General features: G+C 39.5%; 1 protein-coding gene across 2 annotated transcripts in view; it reads left to right on the forward strand.

Moving 5' to 3' along the window:
- The window catches only part of PNPLA7 (patatin like domain 7, lysophospholipase), a 128,086-nt gene that overhangs the window by 12,773 nt on the left and 97,149 nt on the right, over positions 1–18,164 (forward strand). For both annotated transcript variants that reach the window (XM_076355052.1, XM_076355054.1), the window contains exons 10-17: positions 3,151–3,279; positions 4,659–4,739; positions 5,337–5,481; positions 6,045–6,137; positions 10,242–10,342; positions 11,247–11,393; positions 15,569–15,646; positions 16,502–16,707. In XM_076355052.1, coding sequence (XP_076211167.1) covers positions 3,151–3,279; positions 4,659–4,739; positions 5,337–5,481; positions 6,045–6,137; positions 10,242–10,342; positions 11,247–11,393; positions 15,569–15,646; positions 16,502–16,707 — 980 coding nt within the window. The remainder of the gene's footprint in view (positions 1–3,150; positions 3,280–4,658; positions 4,740–5,336; positions 5,482–6,044; positions 6,138–10,241; positions 10,343–11,246; positions 11,394–15,568; positions 15,647–16,501; positions 16,708–18,164) is intronic.

Consider the following 18,164-nt stretch of genomic DNA (forward strand, 5'->3'; position numbering starts at 1 on the left):
TATTTCACCTATTCTGAGAACAGGTAAGTGCTGCTTTCTCAAAACCGGACGGAGAAATTGGAGGCTTTGAATCCAGGCAGAGGCTAGCCCTTCCCTGGTATTTTGGAACAATTCTGTGTTGTAGTTAATCCGACTCTGAACTGATACTGCCTCAAATATTAAAGAAGTCTCTGAACCGAACATTGGTGATGTGCATGCGAGTGTTTTCAGAAGCTGATGCTGAGTGCTCACTCTGCCCCTATGTGCAGTCAGATCTGTTTCCTGAATGGTGAATTTTCATTCAGAGTTAAACGGGACAAATAGAGGCGGCGTTTGATGCTGATTGCTGGAGCTTTGGGTTTTACTCTTCCTTTGTCCTCCATGTGGAGATGGTATTTGGAAAACTGTGAGGAGGTGGCATAGTTGGAATGAAAAAGAAGAGACTGGGAGGAATATTGAATAATTGCCAGTGACTGAGGGGGAAAAAAATGAAAGTCTGAGGGTTAAAAGAAGCTGAAAAAGCACTTGGATAAAGGTGAACCTGCAGGGCTCAAGTCTGTTTAAATGACAGTGGACAAGACAGATGAGGTTATAAAGAAGCAGTTGATTGCTGCAAGAACTTTGGGTTGCAGCAGTGTTGGTGTAGTGTGGAGGAAGATGAAATCCAAGCAATGGGAATAGAGAGAATATGCCAGGTTTTTGGGTACAAAAAGGAGTTACCACTCCAAGTGCGAGAATGTAAGGCACCTGTCTCTTGTAGCAGATTTCTTAACAAATTCATTTGGATTTGGCCATTGGCTGTCATCTGGATTCAGCTACTACTTTAGCTGTGACATTTGTCACCTACAATATTTAATTACTCCACAGCTCTTAGAGCAAGACAGAAGTAAATAGTTATCTGTGTTGAGAACAAAAAGTTCTCTGTTGAAAAACCCCTAGTTCACTACTGATTATAACTTAACTGTTCCTTGTGACCTCAGTGTGTGATTGTAAAATATTGTAATTTAAACGTGGCATTCTCCGTGTGCGGCTGATTACATTATATTTGAGAGAACTGACAATTACGGGAACATTTCCTCTTTGCGTTCCTCTGACAGCTTTTAGCATGTTCCAGACCAGTTAGACAAGGTGGTTGGCCCTTTCAACAGCAGGCTGCTCTCATGGAGGGATTTCGAAAAGGAAAAATTGTACGCTGAAAAACTGGAGGGATAGGCTGTTCTTTGGAGAAAAAGGCTGCTGCATCATTACCTGTTGTTATCCTTAAACTGGTTTTCTGAGAGACTGTCGGCATTGGTCTGTCCTCAAACAAGCACTGTTCAGAAAAAACACCAAACACTTCACTGGGTAGAACGTAGGCCATATAAATGTGATATACAGTGCTTATTTTGCCCTTTTGAATAGCTGTTATGGAACACACTTAAACTTAGTGTGTTATCGCTTATCCTTTGTCCAGCAACTAAAGATTTAATAGATTTCTTTAGTTTTTTATTATGTATTGGGTATAGAAATTGGTAGGAAATACAGTTGATGGCAAGTATAGCGATGTATGTACTTAAAAGCAGACTATATACATTTTCTTTTACATTTGAGTATAAGGAGAATTCCAAACTACTTCTTCGTCTGAAGCCAGGCTTTAAACTGGCCTGTAAAAGAGGAATGTTGCATTTATTTTTGGTACAGCAAAAGGCACAGAAATGTAATTTGTTAATTTCTTTACTTAATGAAAACTGAGGATGCCTGGTAGCTTTGCACTGTAGGTCAAAGAGATGTTTAAAATTTCAAATCCCTCAGGAACTTGAAAATCAAAGCTATAAATATCATCCCCAGATTTTATAAAAAGGTCAGCTGAAGTTGGTGTAATTAAGAAATTGGTTCCAATTAATTTAATTTAATTTTAGAATCTGTTTCATCGTGACTTCCAGACCAGCAAGGCAGGCAGAGCTGTAGCTTTATTTTCCAGAGTGGTTATAGCTGTACAGAATGTATCTTGTTTGGTTTTGCTGTGTTCTTCAGGCAGAAATTCTTTTGCAGTGATTGTTTTTAGTTGTCTGATGCTCTGGAAGACTTGCAGGTTTTCCCGTTTGTAATCAGCATTTAGCATCTGTGTGTTCAGTGTTTGGAAAAATTTGCCTTCTGCTGCTCAGGAGGAATGAAAGCTTCAGAAGCTGTAAGGTGACTGTGTTAAAGTAGAAACTCCATTTCTTCCTTAGCTCCTGCTCCATACCACAAAAGGACTCCTTTTATCTGAATAAATCAGTGTTTCATGTATTAGTAAATGAATTCATGACTTACAGATATTCTTTTCAGCATTTACTCATGGGGTAGAAGGGGTATTGTCTGGAGTTTTTTATCCAAGTGTTTGGCCGTAGATTTTTGTTACAATCTATTTTGATTCAAGGGGGAAAATCCTACACCAGAGGCTTGCCTTCCAGTGTAAAAATCTCTGTATTCTACCCACTTACAGTTTTATCTTTCATTGGTTTGTTAATTCTCCATCTGTTCTTCGAGCAACTCAGGATGGTCTGGGCCCAGTTTATCTCAAGTAAAGAGAAGCTGTTTGGCTTTGTCATTTGGAATATTTCATATATATATATATATATATATATGAATGTATATGGAGATACATATATATATATATATATATATCTTAGAACACAAGAAGCCTGCCTGGTTTTTGTCTTATTCCATTATGTATGTAATTACTATACGATTTTGTTATATTTTTTGCTGATTGTGTGAGTCTATGATTGTTATTGAAGCAAATAGCTTGGTCGTCAGTACAGATAATAAAACCAACAAAACCTCTTTTCTCTGCAGTCTCGAATAGCTGGAAGTTGAAATACTTCTGAAGCCTGGCTTTGTCTGTAATAAAACTGTAACAGAGTTGACAGACTAGCCAGTTCCCCTTAACCTGATACACCTTCTTGTAGCTCTTATTTCTTTACCTCTGTCTCTGTTTAATGCTAGTGAAATTGCTGGTGTGAATTCACTTGACCATGCTGCCCTCGTTACACCACCTGTAGGTCATGGGGCATAAGTTCAAGGCTTTTTGTGGTCGGATGGTGTCTGTCAAGCATATACAATATCAAAGTAGAAATTTGGGAAGCGATTGGGAAGAATTGGGTCAGATAATTGGTGGATTAACCTTGCGTCTCTGAAACTTTCTATTAGGGTCACCCTGCTCCTTATAAAACGGTCTCAGCCCGAGCAGCCATTCCGTCCACTATATTGCGACTTCCAGCAAGTGCCTTTCAAGATGTCTTCCAGAAATATCCTGAAACTCTTGTTAGAGTGGTACAGGTAAGCTTCGCTGTTAAGTAGAATTGGGGGGACGGGGGGGAATCACTTTAATTTCAGAGTTACAAGGAAGACATTCTGAAGTTCGGCAAGCTCATCATCCTTTTGCAGATATGGAACTGTTCAGCATAGCTTCTTTTCAAGATTTGGACTAGTTCTGCTATTCCTCTCACTCTTAGAGCCCTCAACTTAATGATCTCAGCATTAATCATGTACAGGAAGAAATAATTCATATATATATACACACACACATTGAATCAGTTTCTGCATGTGATAGTGTCTCGAATCAGCCTGACCTGCACTGTGGTCCTGGTGGAGTAGAATGTGCTGATGTGGGCTCTGCATGATGGTTATGTACCAACAAGGCTTCAAAATGGCTTGGAATATGGAAAAGACTGTCGCATATTCTGAAAAAGGACTGATGTACCCTCAGAAGCTGTTTGTTGAGGGATGACGCTTTGTAAAATTCACAAAATTCAGACTGACATGTGAATTTCCACTTCAGAAGCAATTGTCAGCACCTGAGGAAAGAGCTGTGCTTTGTACTAGTTTTAAGTTCACCTCCCCTTGCTTTACAGGAGCTTAGACAGTTTTCAGGTGAGCACTGCAAATATGTTTTGTACATCCTGCAAGTGGAAGCTAGTGCAGGGACTTGTGTATTAATGATTTCAGTTTGGAGAGCTTGCCAAGTGGCACATTGTCCCACAGGTGTAATAGTCAAATGGGTGCACGTGACCTGATCAGTCATGCTGGTCTGTCCTTCTGTTTTACTGTCGCTTCTACATCTTTTTGTCCTTGCAAACTGTTCTAGTATCTGGATGATTTATGACTGACACTTGAACCTCCTTATACTGATGGTTGAGGAGAACAGATCATTATACCAATTTAATTTGCTCTGTGAGAGCTGATACAAAAAAGAGGATGGCTAAAGAGTGGGAATAAGCTGCCAGGGCAGAGGAAGGTCAGGTGGCAGTGATGTCTTAAGCTAGTTTAGAGTGTTTGTAGAGCAGTAGCACAGGCTCTGTATGGGGAAAGCTGAAATAATTTTTTTTAATGAGGGGGGGCAAAAATGGAAGCAAATGCATTTATTTCAAGGCATGTTTATTATTAACGTTTACAGAAAGCAAAAGGCATTATTTGGTGTTTGGAAATAAGGCTTTGGATTCTTGTGCCATTGAATGATTATGAAGTCTTTGGTAAATCACTTGGATCTATCTTTGTCACAATTTATCAACTGCTAAAAAGGAATTTCAGCTTAGGGTACAGTCTGTATTTTATAACGTGCCTTCAGGTGCTCTGGTACATAACTGTATCTAAATGCAAGAACGAGTGTGGGAGAATACTAAATCCATTCCTGTTGCTTCTTGATTTCCCATTTCTAGATCATCATGGTAAGGCTGCAGAGAGTGACATTCCTCGCTTTGCACAACTACCTTGGTCTGACTACTGAGCTCTTCAATTGTGTAAGTTTGGGGTACATTTTGTCTGCTCTTACTATGCAGCCTGTCTGTGACTCAGCACAGAGAGGTTCTTCTTTTTTCAGAAGATAGATCTTACATATTAATTTAATAATGACAGTACTTGAGAAGTAAGGTACTTGCTATAACCAGCCCATAAAATCTAGCCTATGCTGATGCCTGGGGAATTGGGGGGAAGGGGACAAGCTTAAATTTCAAAAGTTTGAAGAAGTGCATCACTTCAAACTGGTGTATGTGCATCGCTGTGCACATACGTCAGTATGTTTCAGCAAGTCCTGATGTGTTAATGATACTGAGTCACTTCTGCCTATAACAGTTCGAAGGATGATCTACCCTTGGTAGAAGAGGATCAGGTCAGGGAATACTTAAGCAAAATGGGCATACGTAAGTCCATGGGCCATGATGGGACGCACCTAGGAGTGCTGAGGGAGCTGGCAGATATCATTGCAAGGCCACCCTCGATAGTCTTCGATGGATCACCACGTCTGGGAGAAGTGCCCCAGGGGTCAATACAGGGTCCAGTCCTGTTTAACATGTGTGGGTGTGTGTTTTATGTTTGCCTTTTCACCTTGCTGCTTGCAGCAGAGCCAAGCCATCCCGCTCATCTCCGTGGCGAGTGTAACATCTGGAGGAAGTTCAAGCAAAGCAGTAAAAAGACAAGTGTCTAATGTATCAGAGGAAGACCGTGGAGAAAAGTTTGAAAAGGCTGGGGAAGCACTGGAAATAGGTAGTATTTCTGGAAGTGTGTAGTAACTGTCCTTTGTGATGTTCTTTACTCGTTGTGCTATTCATCAGAGGATTTTTATTTGATTAGAGTAGTTAGGGCTTATCTTAAATCAGTTTCAGGTTTGAAGTTTTTGGATAGTCCTTAGCTATAATAGGAAATTATTACTGTGTTGTTAATGATATCAAGGGGTGAGGGGAAGGGATAAAAAAAAGTGGCTCCTAATGTTGACTTCATAGGAGGAGCTGTGAAAATTCTGCACTCTAGGTAGTAGCAGAAGAATTGCTGGATGTGTGTAGGCGTTGGGGTTGAAGTGTCTGTACGGAAGCTGAACCTAGGAAAATACATTGAGTTGAATTTTGCCTCTGAACCTGAAAAATTTTTTTTAATTAAATCAAAAGCGGGAAGCAGGTTTAAACAATGTTTAACATTGATGTTTCAAAACCTTTAACACAGCCTTTAAGTTTTAAAAGTGGGTAGCGAGAGGGTCTTGCTGTCAATGAAACTTATTTTATTAGGGAGTACCGTGTGTTTACATTCGTGTAACTTTTGTTTCTAAATTTCAGATGCGTTGAAGATTTCTGGTACAGAAAACTCTGAGCATGCTTTCAGGAGAAGCCTTTCTTCACCTCCCTATGCAGGGTCTGCAGAGGCTTCTAGTAAGTAGTGCTTGGCAAAATTGTGGGAAATATGTAATGTATCTAATCATATTGAGGAAGACACATGGTCTCTGGAGCACTGGGTTAGATAATCTTCCTGTTTATGTTAGATAATCATCTTGCAGTAGTACTGCTTCCTAACTCATTTGTCAAAAACTTATTTTCTGAAGTAACAAATGGACTATTATCTAAGAGAGCATTCCCTTGCTGTGTTTATTAGCCGTGGGGAACATACAGTAATTTGGCTACTGAGAGACCTGCAAATGAAGAGCTTTATTAATTGATATAACTGAAACAAAGTGAGTTATGATGATATGTTATCATCTTTCATGCAGAAGATGACACACGATTCTTGCTTGGCTGATTGTCCCAAAAAGCACATTACATGGCTTTGTTGCTTTTAGAAGACTGTTTTTTGAGTGGGTAATAAAGGTGATTTATCATTGGATGCTCTGATGAGACATTTATGAGGCTGAGCTGTTTTGATGCTGCAGTATTCACTTCAGTGAACTTCAGTCATCTCTGCTGTAGACATCTTGCTCTGAGCCAGTTGTTTAGGTTAGCTTTATGTTCAAGGTAGAGAAACTGGAACTTCTCGGGTGAACCATAAAAGGAAGGAATCTCTTTCGTTAGCTGAGCACCAAACTAACCATCTTGAGGCAGTTGTAACGTCATGCTTAGATACTGTAGTCATTATGGAGTTATTGTTAGTAGAGAAGTCTTTTAAAGTTTAATCTGTGGAATGAAGGTACCCTGGATACCTTAGAAGATACATGTATTGCCAACATTGACTATTAAATGGTTAAGGAGATAAGATCATACTATGAGGGGTTAGAGAGTACGGAGGCAAGGAGAGAGGAGGGAGACAGGCTGAGGCAGCCCTCAGCGTTGAGGGCTTTCCCCAGTGTAAGGTTTCTAACACTTGTTGCTATCCAGTTAAGTTGGTGGTACGTAGAGAAGAGAAGAACGGGTAGTAGGGTTTCTTGCATCCTGCTTCATTTTTAACAATAGAGAGTTGATTCACTTTCTCTTCAGTTTCTGCTGTGCAAATGTACAATGTCCCAGTTACAGTTTTTCATAACTTCCATGTTACTGTCCAGAGGGGTGGATGTGGCAGAGAAGTTAGGATTTTGGCTAGTGATAAGTAGATCATCTTTCTAAACCAGGGAAACAAATTAAGGGAAAATATTGAAGTGACCCGTGCAAGACTTGGGTTTATTTTCATATGTCTTAGGTTGTTTTGCACTATGCATTATAAAATGTACCAGCAGACTTGATTTAGCGGTGGATTCAGTAACGCTTACTCTGAACATAGCCATTTTTCCACCAGGTAAATAAAGTAGTTCAGTGAGATCTGCCTATGCAGCCCTGTAACGCTTCTAAGGTAGAGTCCATGTGTGTTCTTAGAAGCTTTTATGTGGAAGGATCCCTGCATACTTAACAGTGAATATGTCCATTTGTCCTTCCTTTCATGTGTCATAAGAGTTATGTCAGGGTACACAGAGCTTAGCAGAGAGAGAAAATTAATTTTTACTGACAGAAGGAGCGTATCTAATTGGGTAATTATGATTTGCCTCAGTTAACGGAGCTGATTTCTGTTCACTGCACTGAGGTTACAGTCACTGTTTAGCTTGCGCGGAAAGTATCTTGATTTCTGTAAGGAAAGGATCAAGATTTTGCTTCAGATTCTATTCCACTACCTTACTGTGTGTTCAGACTCCATGGGAATATTGACTGTGTTTATTATTGATTCAGAGAGAGGAGAACTGTCTGTTGTTAGAGTCATACAGGTGCTATTATCTCAGTGTCTCTTTGATTTGCTTGGCTCATTAGAATTAACCAAAACTGCTAAAAATTACTTTGGGGAAAATATTTTTGCCTCAGTTGCTCCTGAGGTTGGGGTGTAATTTGTTCTTCTGGTTTTTGTATAGCTATCTAACTTGAAACATAACAATTGTGTAGGTGAGGAAATAGGATCCTGCCAACTTAGGATAGTCTACTTTTTAAGTATACTAACCCTTTATGTGCAGAAAGATGTAATTAAGTCATGTGGAGTATCTGGGCTGGGGGACAGAAGAAGTAGATGAACCAAAAAAAACAACGGGATCTTTTGTATGTGGTAACTTCATCAGTTTTATTGTTCCTGGAAGTAAATGTTCCCAACTTAATTTTTTTAAGGTTAAATATCAGTTATCTTTTATTGGTTTGTTTGTCGGGGATTTTTTATCAAGAGTTAAGAGAAGCTGCTTTTCCTTCTTCAAAACTGAAGCCGTGACCCTACAGCATGCATGCAGGAGCACAGGACCACCTGCATTAGGAAAAGCAGGTAGTTCAGTGAGCGAGTACTTGGAAGGAAAGAGGCAGCTGAAATACTGCCAGGGACTGTGTCAGTTGCCATTGTTTTTGCAGTGACTTCCATACCAGCAGTGTGTGGGATACCAGCGAGCATGTGTTCATCAAACAGGATTGCATTCCACTCTTGAGTTTCCCACTGCCTTCTGTTCTTTTGACTCAACAGTTCTAGTTAAAGCTTGTTCTGCTGTATCCTTTCTAAATCCCATTTGAGCAATAAGACAGTTTAATTAATCACTGTGTGGGAAGCTCGTATCTATGACTGAGATGGAGACTTCTACTTTGAATAGAAGTCTAGTAGACATAAGCTTTCACTCTTAGAATGCCTCCTCTTTTTCCTCTCTCTGATTTTTTTAATATGCACAGCTATGTAGAGGATGCTTTTCATGCCTACGTGCCCATTATCAGATTATTTAGGTTTAACCTGAGAAGTGTGTGTTTAGATTTAATGTGCACTTGGTGTATTGGGGCTTAGTAATTATGTTGACACTGTGATTTGTGGGGCAGTATAATTGACAGGTAGTCAAATCAGCCCATATGGAGTTCCATGCTGCTATTTCTACTAGCCTAGCTTTTTTTGTTTATAACTAATTTAGGGTCTTTAATGCTGCAGTGTGTATGAAATTCAGTTAGTAGCATCAACAGCTTTTTTTTTTTTTGTCTCACAGTTTGTAAGTTTTGCTGATGACAGTCCTTTGGGTCAACTTGTTGGGTTTCTTGTTTGGAGGCTGGTCATTAAATGATGTTATGACCCCAGTGGCAGATGTGGATTTACTACATGCAAAGATTTGTTCGTATTTGTAGATAACATGAAAGGAGTACTCTGAGGTAGATCTGAATCCTTGGGACAGTAGGATTCTCTCCTTGTCTTACCTGGGGCGGAGATAGGAGTCAAGCTCCTTCAGAAATAAAATAATTGTATTTTTAAAATTAAATTTGTAGACAGCTGTTCATGGGAGGGTAATATTTTCACATGATCATATGTAACAAGGGTGTAAATATAGGGTAGTTCCATGTTTCCAAAAGGCAACTTTCCAAAGATCAGGGCTATCCTGGGCAAACTCAAGTGTGTCTGGGGCGGGGGGGGGATGGGGGAGGAATTCAGAATTAAAAATTTGAGCCCTTTCAGAGTTTGCTGAATTTTGTTACCTAATAGTCAGGAGAGACAATTGCTTTTCCTAAGGGCCCGTCCTATTTTTGAGCAGCAATTTGTATTTAAAAAAGCAAAAGTATAAGAACAATGTAGTAACAGAAGGAAAAAAGTGTAAGGGAGAAAACTTAAAGTTTTCTGAATACAGTATATTTTTGAGATATATTAGGCATAGAAATATGATAGAAATTATTATAGGTTTATTTGTTAAAGGAAATTGCAATCTCTGCATGATTCTTCAACCCATCTGTAAATCATCAGGCTGATATGTGGGTATCCTATTGAAGGTAATTAAATAGAAAGCGTTTCCCAGTTATGTTTGCATTATTGATTATCTCAGATAAGTTCCTGGAAGGTGGATGGGACAGCCAAGGAGCTAATATAATTAAGATGTATTAAAATTGGGAAGTAAGGAGCAGAAGTTGTTAGTGACTTCAAATTCATGAATTAAATAAGTGAGACCTGTGAGGGCCACTTTCTATTTTATCCTCAGCTTCAGAAACAAACAAACAAAAAGTTGCTCGACTTCGTGTACTATCTGCTATTTCTGAGAAACTGTAATAAAGGGGGTGCTTAAAAAAAGATTTTTATATTGCTCATAGATAATTCCAGCGGTGCGAAGTCAGACATGGACATGGCATATGAAAGAGCCAGAGTGCACTTTGGCTCGGAGGACACTGCCAGCAGTCCCGTTGTGGGCAAGGTAGGTCTTCTCCTTTGGAGACTCCAGCATGTTTCTTGCGTTGTACTCCCTTACTCATCGTTATCCTTTGAGTAATTTAAGTGTTTTGTCCCTTACTTCGAAACGCTGCCCTCGCAACTCTGTATGAGTTGTGGTATTTGGTGGTCTTGTATTGGTGTGTTTTAACTTACAGTTGTCTCAGTTAGGTTTTGGTGACTGTTCAGGCTTTTTAGTGCAGATCTTGAAACTCTGTGGAGATTCCCTTGGCAAGTAATGAGAAAGCACTGCTGCAACTTCTTGATTTTAGGTACTGCCTTCCTCTGACTCATGAAGAGGATTATCTGGAAAGGTGAATTTGTCAGACCATACTTTATTTGTGAGAACTACTTTGCAGCAAGGAATTAAAAAACTTGTATCAGCCTGTGAACTTCCTGTAGGATTTCAGTCATGTTTTATAAATCTGTTTTTCTTTTTGTGGTCTGCTTTTTACGAATACTGACCTGGAAGTTAAGAGCACAAAAATGCTCTTGAATTATAAAACTGCAAGCCAAAATCTGAAGAGAAACTGTGGCAGCTCAGTGTGACCTTGACAGACATTTTATCTTTTCCTCCATCTTTGTATACGGTGTTGATCAAGTTTTAGTTCTGTCAAGCTGGCAGCTGCCCGGGTTCTGAAGTCTCTTACTCTTCCCTTTCGCAAGCTGTGATGCGTAACTTTGTTTGACTTGAGTGTCAAGCTTTGCAGAAAAATACAAGGATAATGAAGGTAGTGAGCTGTTGCTTTTTTGGAAACCTAGCTTTTTTTTTTTTTTCCCCAGGCCACCAGTTGTGGTGGATCGAGAACACAGATTATACAGCAAGTTTTTGCTGGGTAGGTGCCAATTATAACATCTAAACTGATACTTGTTGTATCTGTTCTTTGCAGTCAATATTGAAGAAGACGGTGACGGTGACAGAAACTCCTTCAGCAGTTTTCCATTATAGTGCTGTGCAAGATTCCTGTAACAGCAAACATATCGATGCCATCGTTGAAGCAGCAAAGAAAGACCTTTCAACCTTGATGAAACTTGATGTAAGTTATTGCAGGAAGAAATGGCTTTGGTTTTGCTTTTCATCTCATTCTGCCAGGCACTAAAAAGTATATTGTCTCCCTAGTACACTGTAGACTATCTGAATGTTTTATTCTCAAGTTTGTTGAAGTTATTAGCAGGACTGAAATAAATCTAAATTATTCTGCCATTTGAAAAGACTATACTGAAATGCACTGCATGAATCTTTTCTCACTGTGTACAAATTTATCCATGTGAGAAGTAAACGTGCAATTTCTGCTGCCTTGTAATTTCATGCTCTCGCATCCCGTGCGAAGAAGTTCTGTAAAGGCGTTCAGGTGATTGTTGAATCTATTAATCCTGTTGGCATAGCATCTGAGTGCCTCGTTTGATTTTTGGAATTACTCTGTATTTGGCCATTGGCTATGAATGCATTTCACAGCTGAGTGACTGTGCCATGCCATTCCAAGTTAGATGCTTGGTGCCCTCACAGTCGTCATTGAGCTCGGCCCCTGTTTATCACCTTCACGTTGTAAGAAGGAATGCAAATGTTTGTTTTCATCGTTCCAATGATTCCAGCTGCATTTCATTACAGAGGTGTGTCTGTTCATGCAGCTAATCAGACAATTTAGGAAAATTGCACATCTGTCTAAATCAGTCACAGATACCCTAGTTTTCTTACAGCTTATATTTCAGTAGCTCAAGTCTGTTGATGCTGCCAGAGGCCTGGGCACAGCTGCTGCAGCCTCCTCCTCTGCCTTAAGAGGTCTCACCAAGCGACACTTGCTAGAATTTAAAAGACTTTACTTTTGGATTTTAACATTCCCTGCTGACTTCCAAATTATTCCCCTTGCAACTTTGAAATCTTGGTCATGATCTTTCAGCTACCAGCAGTGAGGCTTGAGATACGTGCTCTACATTGTCACTGATTTGACTAAGGGGTGCAGTACTGGCTGTTAGTCTGCAGGAGACTTAACTGTCTTGTTACGTTAATTTTCAGTTTTTTTCAGGCATTTATATCCTCGTGAAAGGCTACAGACTATTTTAGAAGAAATTCTTGTTACAGATAGAATAAAATAGGGCTAGATACTTTCATCTGTTCTGTTCAGCCTTTTGTTCTTGATAGGACTGGCCTCAGACGCCACTTGTGACAAAAGTTTGTATCCAATATACAACTGATGTCTTCCTTTTTAGACCTATTGGATCACGAGCAAAAATTCCAGCATCACTGAAACTACCGATTACAGCACTTTTTTTGTTTTTGTGAATCTAGAATAAATTTCTCAGTAATTAACAAGTAAACAGATTAGAGTTGAAGTTAATTGGAACAGTATCCTTAAAATGCAGCACCTAATAGGCAGTGTTTTTAACATGAAGATCTAAATAATAATGAAATAAGGTAGGCTTTTCAAACTTTGATATTATAGCAACTCAAGTTTTTCACAAGCAAATAAGAATCTGATGGAATGTAGCCAAATGCTAGAAATCTCATTTAAAGGTCAATGTTGATTTTTTTCTATGCAGGATAGCAAAAGTTGATTCTTCTACAGGCAATGGAAGAAAAATCTTATTGTGTTTAAAATATTTGTGTTCAATACTACTTAAGGAAGAAAATGAATTCTGTAAGCTCTTCTCTTTAAAAATTAGATTAGATCTTTTATTTCTTAGCTGGCTGGAGGCATTTTAAGATGTCATTTTTCAGAGCAGCCAATCAGTGTGAATAAAATCAAGATGTTTTGATGACAGATGGTGGTGGCTTGTTTTTTGGTTGCTTGGTTGGTTTTTTTCATGAGACTGTAAGGGGGGGGGGATGATTTACTGTAGGAGAGAGGCAATATTATTTCAAATGACCCTTAGGTATCTGACTTCAGAATTAAGAATTTCTTTTTTTTCTTTTGTTTTTAAATAACTTGAATTCCTTGGGTCTCTGTCATGAATGGTTTTCAATCTCATGCAACTTTTACATGTTTTCAGCTTTATCTGCAGTTTTGATATGAGAGTTAAACAATGTTGCAGGGCATATCTTCTGCGTCGGTTATAAGAGAATTAAGTCGCTTCCTTTGACAAAATAAATATTTGTCTGTCCCAGTTAATTACTGCTTTTGTTCATTGTTTAGAAGTGGTTTGTGCTTTCACTTCTGCATCATAAACCTCTGCTAATTTATTATCTATTATAGTAACACAAAGAAAGAAACTTGCTGTGAAATGGATTTTGTTGTGCTAGCGACGACTTTTCCTAAAAGCCAGTGGCTAGATGAGGCTGAGGGGATCAGTGCCAAGTTATTTAGTTCAAACCCTGTAACTATGCAATGCTGAATTTGGGTTTGCTGCTCTTGCCCATTCAAGAGGGAAGATACTAGACAGGATGGATCTTGTCTGTGATCTTGTTTGTCAACTCCTTTGTTGCTTAATCAGTGTGGTAACAGCGCAGAAGAGCAGGATTTCAAGGACTGCTTGGAGGTCATTCAGTCTCTTCATGCCCAAGGCAGAATCAAATATTGCTAAGTCATTTCTGGCAGGTTTTTGTCTAACCTGTTCTTAAAGATCTCCAATGATGAGGACTTCACAGCTTTCATTGCCATCTATTCCAATACTTTAGTAATCTTAGACATGAAGAAAATCTTTGCAACAATTTTTGTCAGAGCTAATGCAGCCAAAAAAAGCCGTTGATAAGTAGAGCTCATGAGGGAGTTTGTATTCCCTTACTGTGAGATACTTTCGTAGTTAAAACTTTGTCTTTAATATCGGTAATACTATACAGCCATAAATGTATAAATATAGAAAAAACATCATAGAATTAGTTGAGTTGATATTGCTGAACTGAAATATTTTGACAGGTGCTTGTCAGGTTCTTTGCATAGGATATGTTCCCCTGAAACAGATTGGTTTCAATAAAAACCTATTTTTTGATGAAAATCTGTTCTTTTTATCAGCTGTAGGTGTAAAGAATAATTCTGATTATTTCACTTGCTCTATTTTTTTCCAACCAAAAATGAAAAGAGAAAAACCTGGCATAACAATTACAATGGTAAAATGTTTGCAGCTCTACTTTATTGTTTCCCTGCTGCAGTAAGGTTAATGACTATGGGCAGATGCTGCTCTGCTGCTTGTGCTGCATGCAGCTCTCTTGCTTTTAGTGGCTCTACCTCTGTGGCAAAGTACTGGACACAGTAGTGTCCGGCTCTGCCTTGCAGAGGTTAAGCTGCGAGACGCCAGGACTGCACTGTCACTCTTTAGCATAAAGCAAGAATCACGTAATTGAGCCTGCATTTTTGCCCCTACCCATTCGGATGATGATAATAAATTGTTGAGCTTTTAAAGATTTGCTGGTTTGGGTGAAAGTTTTGCTGAAGCAAAGGTGGCCTGAAGCATTAGGGTTTGATACCGACTGCACACGGGACACCAAATTGTATGGGCAGTTCTTTGAGATGAAAGAAAATTCTCTCCATGCCTGGTGGTTGTCTGTGTAATCAGGATTACGGTGGTGACCAGCTTTGGAGCTGGGAAGGAGTCTTCTGATCAGCTGATGCGCTTAACCAGATCAGCTCCTTGCCATTGCAAGGATTTGGGGTTGAGTCCAAACTGAGGGCAGGCTTTTGGAAAGACCCTCCCTCCCGTGTGCTCTTCAGTCGGGAGGAAAATTCCCACTCTCCTGTGCAATCCATGTGCGCATGCACGCCAGAATTCGTTACTTTGGGGAAGCTTTTGGTCTACAGTGTGTATGAAAACCTGCCATGTATGCACAGCACAGCTGAGCTGTGTGACCAGGGGAGGGCTGCAATAAAGCAAGTGTTAGATCATCTCGTCCAGTTCCTCCATGATGTAGACAGTCTCTTCTGGTTTCACCTTCCTTTGAAAATAACTTCGTATTTCATGATTTTCATGCCAGCTGATATAGGTCTTTTTTTGTTATAGACCCTTAAAAGAGTCTGGGGGCAAAATTGACAAATGTAAAATCCTTAAGAATCTAAGTCTGATCAATTGAAACGAATGAAACCTTTTTTCTTCTGGAAGAAATGTTTGTTGGGTAGAGAAATATAAAAATCATGCACCATATTTAAAAGAGATTCAAGTACTTATTACATTGTCTTTAGTAATTATTATTCTTATTTGCTTTATTTCAATGCTTCCTCACATTCTCGGATCTTTATATGTGCACCGACAAGTAAATTGTACCCCCCGCCCCTTTCTTCTCCAGGATCCTTCGTTGTTGAATGGCAAAGTGACGCTGCATCAGGTTACTGCTGGGACTGTGCTATCGAGGCAAGGAGATCAGGTGAGTGGGCGTCATCTGAGAGTAGAGAGGACGTAAGTCTGGCTCAGTCTTTGCCCTCCACCATAAGGTATTTATACACATTGACGATAAATAAAAAATCCCCCCCCGACCCCTCCCAAACCTTCTCTTCTTGAGGTGAAACAATCCCAGCTCTCAGCCTTTCTGCCCACACAGAGTAAGCAGCGTAGCCAGAGCCAGAGTGGAAATCTGGTACCTGTCTGGTTTCAGCTCTTGGGTACCTTCACGAGAAGGTATGGAGTATCGTACCTCCATCCTTCCTGAGGAGGTATGGAGACTGGGCAGCCCTTTATCATGCCCTGCACTGCGGGCTTTTGGTCATGTCACTTGGTTGCACTAAAGTATTTTTTCCCCCCTTACAATAGAAATCCAGGGTTATTTGTTTATAGCAAAGTGTATTTAGGATATAACGAGATTAATTTATAATAATACTGTGTAAATAGACAAGCTTATGTAAAGCAGATGAGGGGCAGCTCCAGTTATGGTGCTGCTGTATTCTGCTCTGCTGAACTGCGATGTCCCTCATCATGCTGCTGTGATTACCCCATTACCTCCATTCTCAATTCCGTTGTTATTTCTTGAGATCTTATAGATGCAGCCTTCATTTTTCATAACCATACAAAGAGAAACACATTTTTCAATGTTGTGGCTGCTTAGTTTTAAATATTCATAACCTGTTTTTAATAATTCACTATTGTGTCTTATTTTATCACCTAATTGTTCAAAATCTATAGGGAGCTTTCTGGAAAACAGATCGGTCATGATAGTACTGTCACTGTGATAATTGCTTTTAAAATCTTAGGGGATTTTATTGAGCTCTTTTTCCATTTTCTCCAGGATGTTAATGTTTGCTTTGTGGTCTCGGGGATGCTTCACGTGTACCAACGGAAGATAGACTCGGAGGAGGACACCTGTCTGTTCATTACCCATCCAGGAGAACTCGTAGGCCAGCTCGCTGTCCTGACTGGGGAACCACTGATTTTCACCATCAAGGCCAACCGAGACTGCAGCTTCCTGTCTATTTCCAAGTCCCATTTCTATGAGTGAGTTCTGCCATGAAAACATGTATTGATTTTTTTTTATTATTATTATTATTTTTTATTTTTTATGGCCCTTTTGAACAAATGGATGTATGTGTGGCGTAGTACTGCTACAGTACATGCTGTAGCAAACCAGATAGCTTACGTGAGAGTTTTAAGAGCCCAGATGAGCTCTGACCCATCTATCAGATGGCTTTATCTCCAGCAAGAAGTAATGCAGGGAACATGGTAATATTAAATGGTGGTATCTCCTTTGTTCCGGGTTTATAGAGCACTTAACCCAATGGGGTGTGATTTATGACCCAAGACTTGTATACTTCATAATCCAAATGAGAAAGTCTGGCCAGAGCCTATGCTTTGCTGGCTTAAGTGCTTCTTTGCCAGGCCCTTTCTCTTAGATTCATTATTCCTTTTTGCTGGAGAACCACCCCAGTGCAGTTTCCAAACACAGCCCGGGCTGTTGGATGTCTTATGAATGATTGGTCTTGGTGTAACTGTAGGTTTTCAATGCTCACTAATAGAATTGGTCAAAGAATAATGCCCCCTGTGCAAGACAGGTTCCTTTCTGGACCTTGGAAGTAGTACATGACTTGTGACTTAATGCTTAAAGGGGGATATAGGTATTTCTTGATTAAAAACCACACACCTAAACCCGATATGATGACTGTGGTTAGTCTCATTGTCCAATATTAACGATTAATGCTCTTGATTTATTCCATGATCCTATTGTTAAGACTTACTATTAGTTCAAACACGTAATTTGTGTCAAATACCTCTATTTCCTTTTCTAATCTCCTTTTTTCAACTTCTGCTTGAATGTGCCATCAGTCCTGTGTTGTGTGTAGGACTTTTTGAGGTTGTGTTTTCTAGGCCACTATTATTTTGTGTATTTCCGTGTACTTCTTACTTTCTAAATAATTCTAATTGTTTGTATTACTAATCAACTCTACCACAGAATCTTATTCTGTGATTTTTGTTTTTTCACCTCAGGCAAAGGCTGTATACTATAAAACTGAACATTCTGTTCTCAGCAGTGTGCTTGGTTGATTAGCTGTGTTTTTCCAGGTCTGTGCGGTGGATGTCAACTCTTTGACCTAATTTCTGATAGATGCTCCCCACTTGTGCCATTCCATGCGCTATCGGATCTATTTCTTCTAAACTCCTACTTTTTCTTTCTTTCTTTCTTTTTCTGCTGTTGTTTTCTCACTTGTTTTTTACTTTAAATTTCATTTTGTTGTCTCAGCCAACCAGTCAGATTCTACCTTTTCCTCCTGTTTTTCAGTTTTGATATTCAGTCCTGGATTGACTCCTTTGCTTGAGCTCATTTTCCTGAGTTTTCTCTTCTCTCTCGAGAATCGAGTTGTCTCTTGTTTATTCCAACTTATCTTTTAGCTTCCATTAACTCCTTACCAGTCAGTGATCTCAAACCCGTCACTGCCATCACCTCTTCATCATTTCTG

This window comes from Aptenodytes patagonicus, chromosome 18 (genome assembly GCF_965638725.1).
Source record: "Aptenodytes patagonicus chromosome 18, bAptPat1.pri.cur, whole genome shotgun sequence".
Lineage (NCBI taxonomy): Eukaryota > Metazoa > Chordata > Aves > Sphenisciformes > Spheniscidae > Aptenodytes > Aptenodytes patagonicus.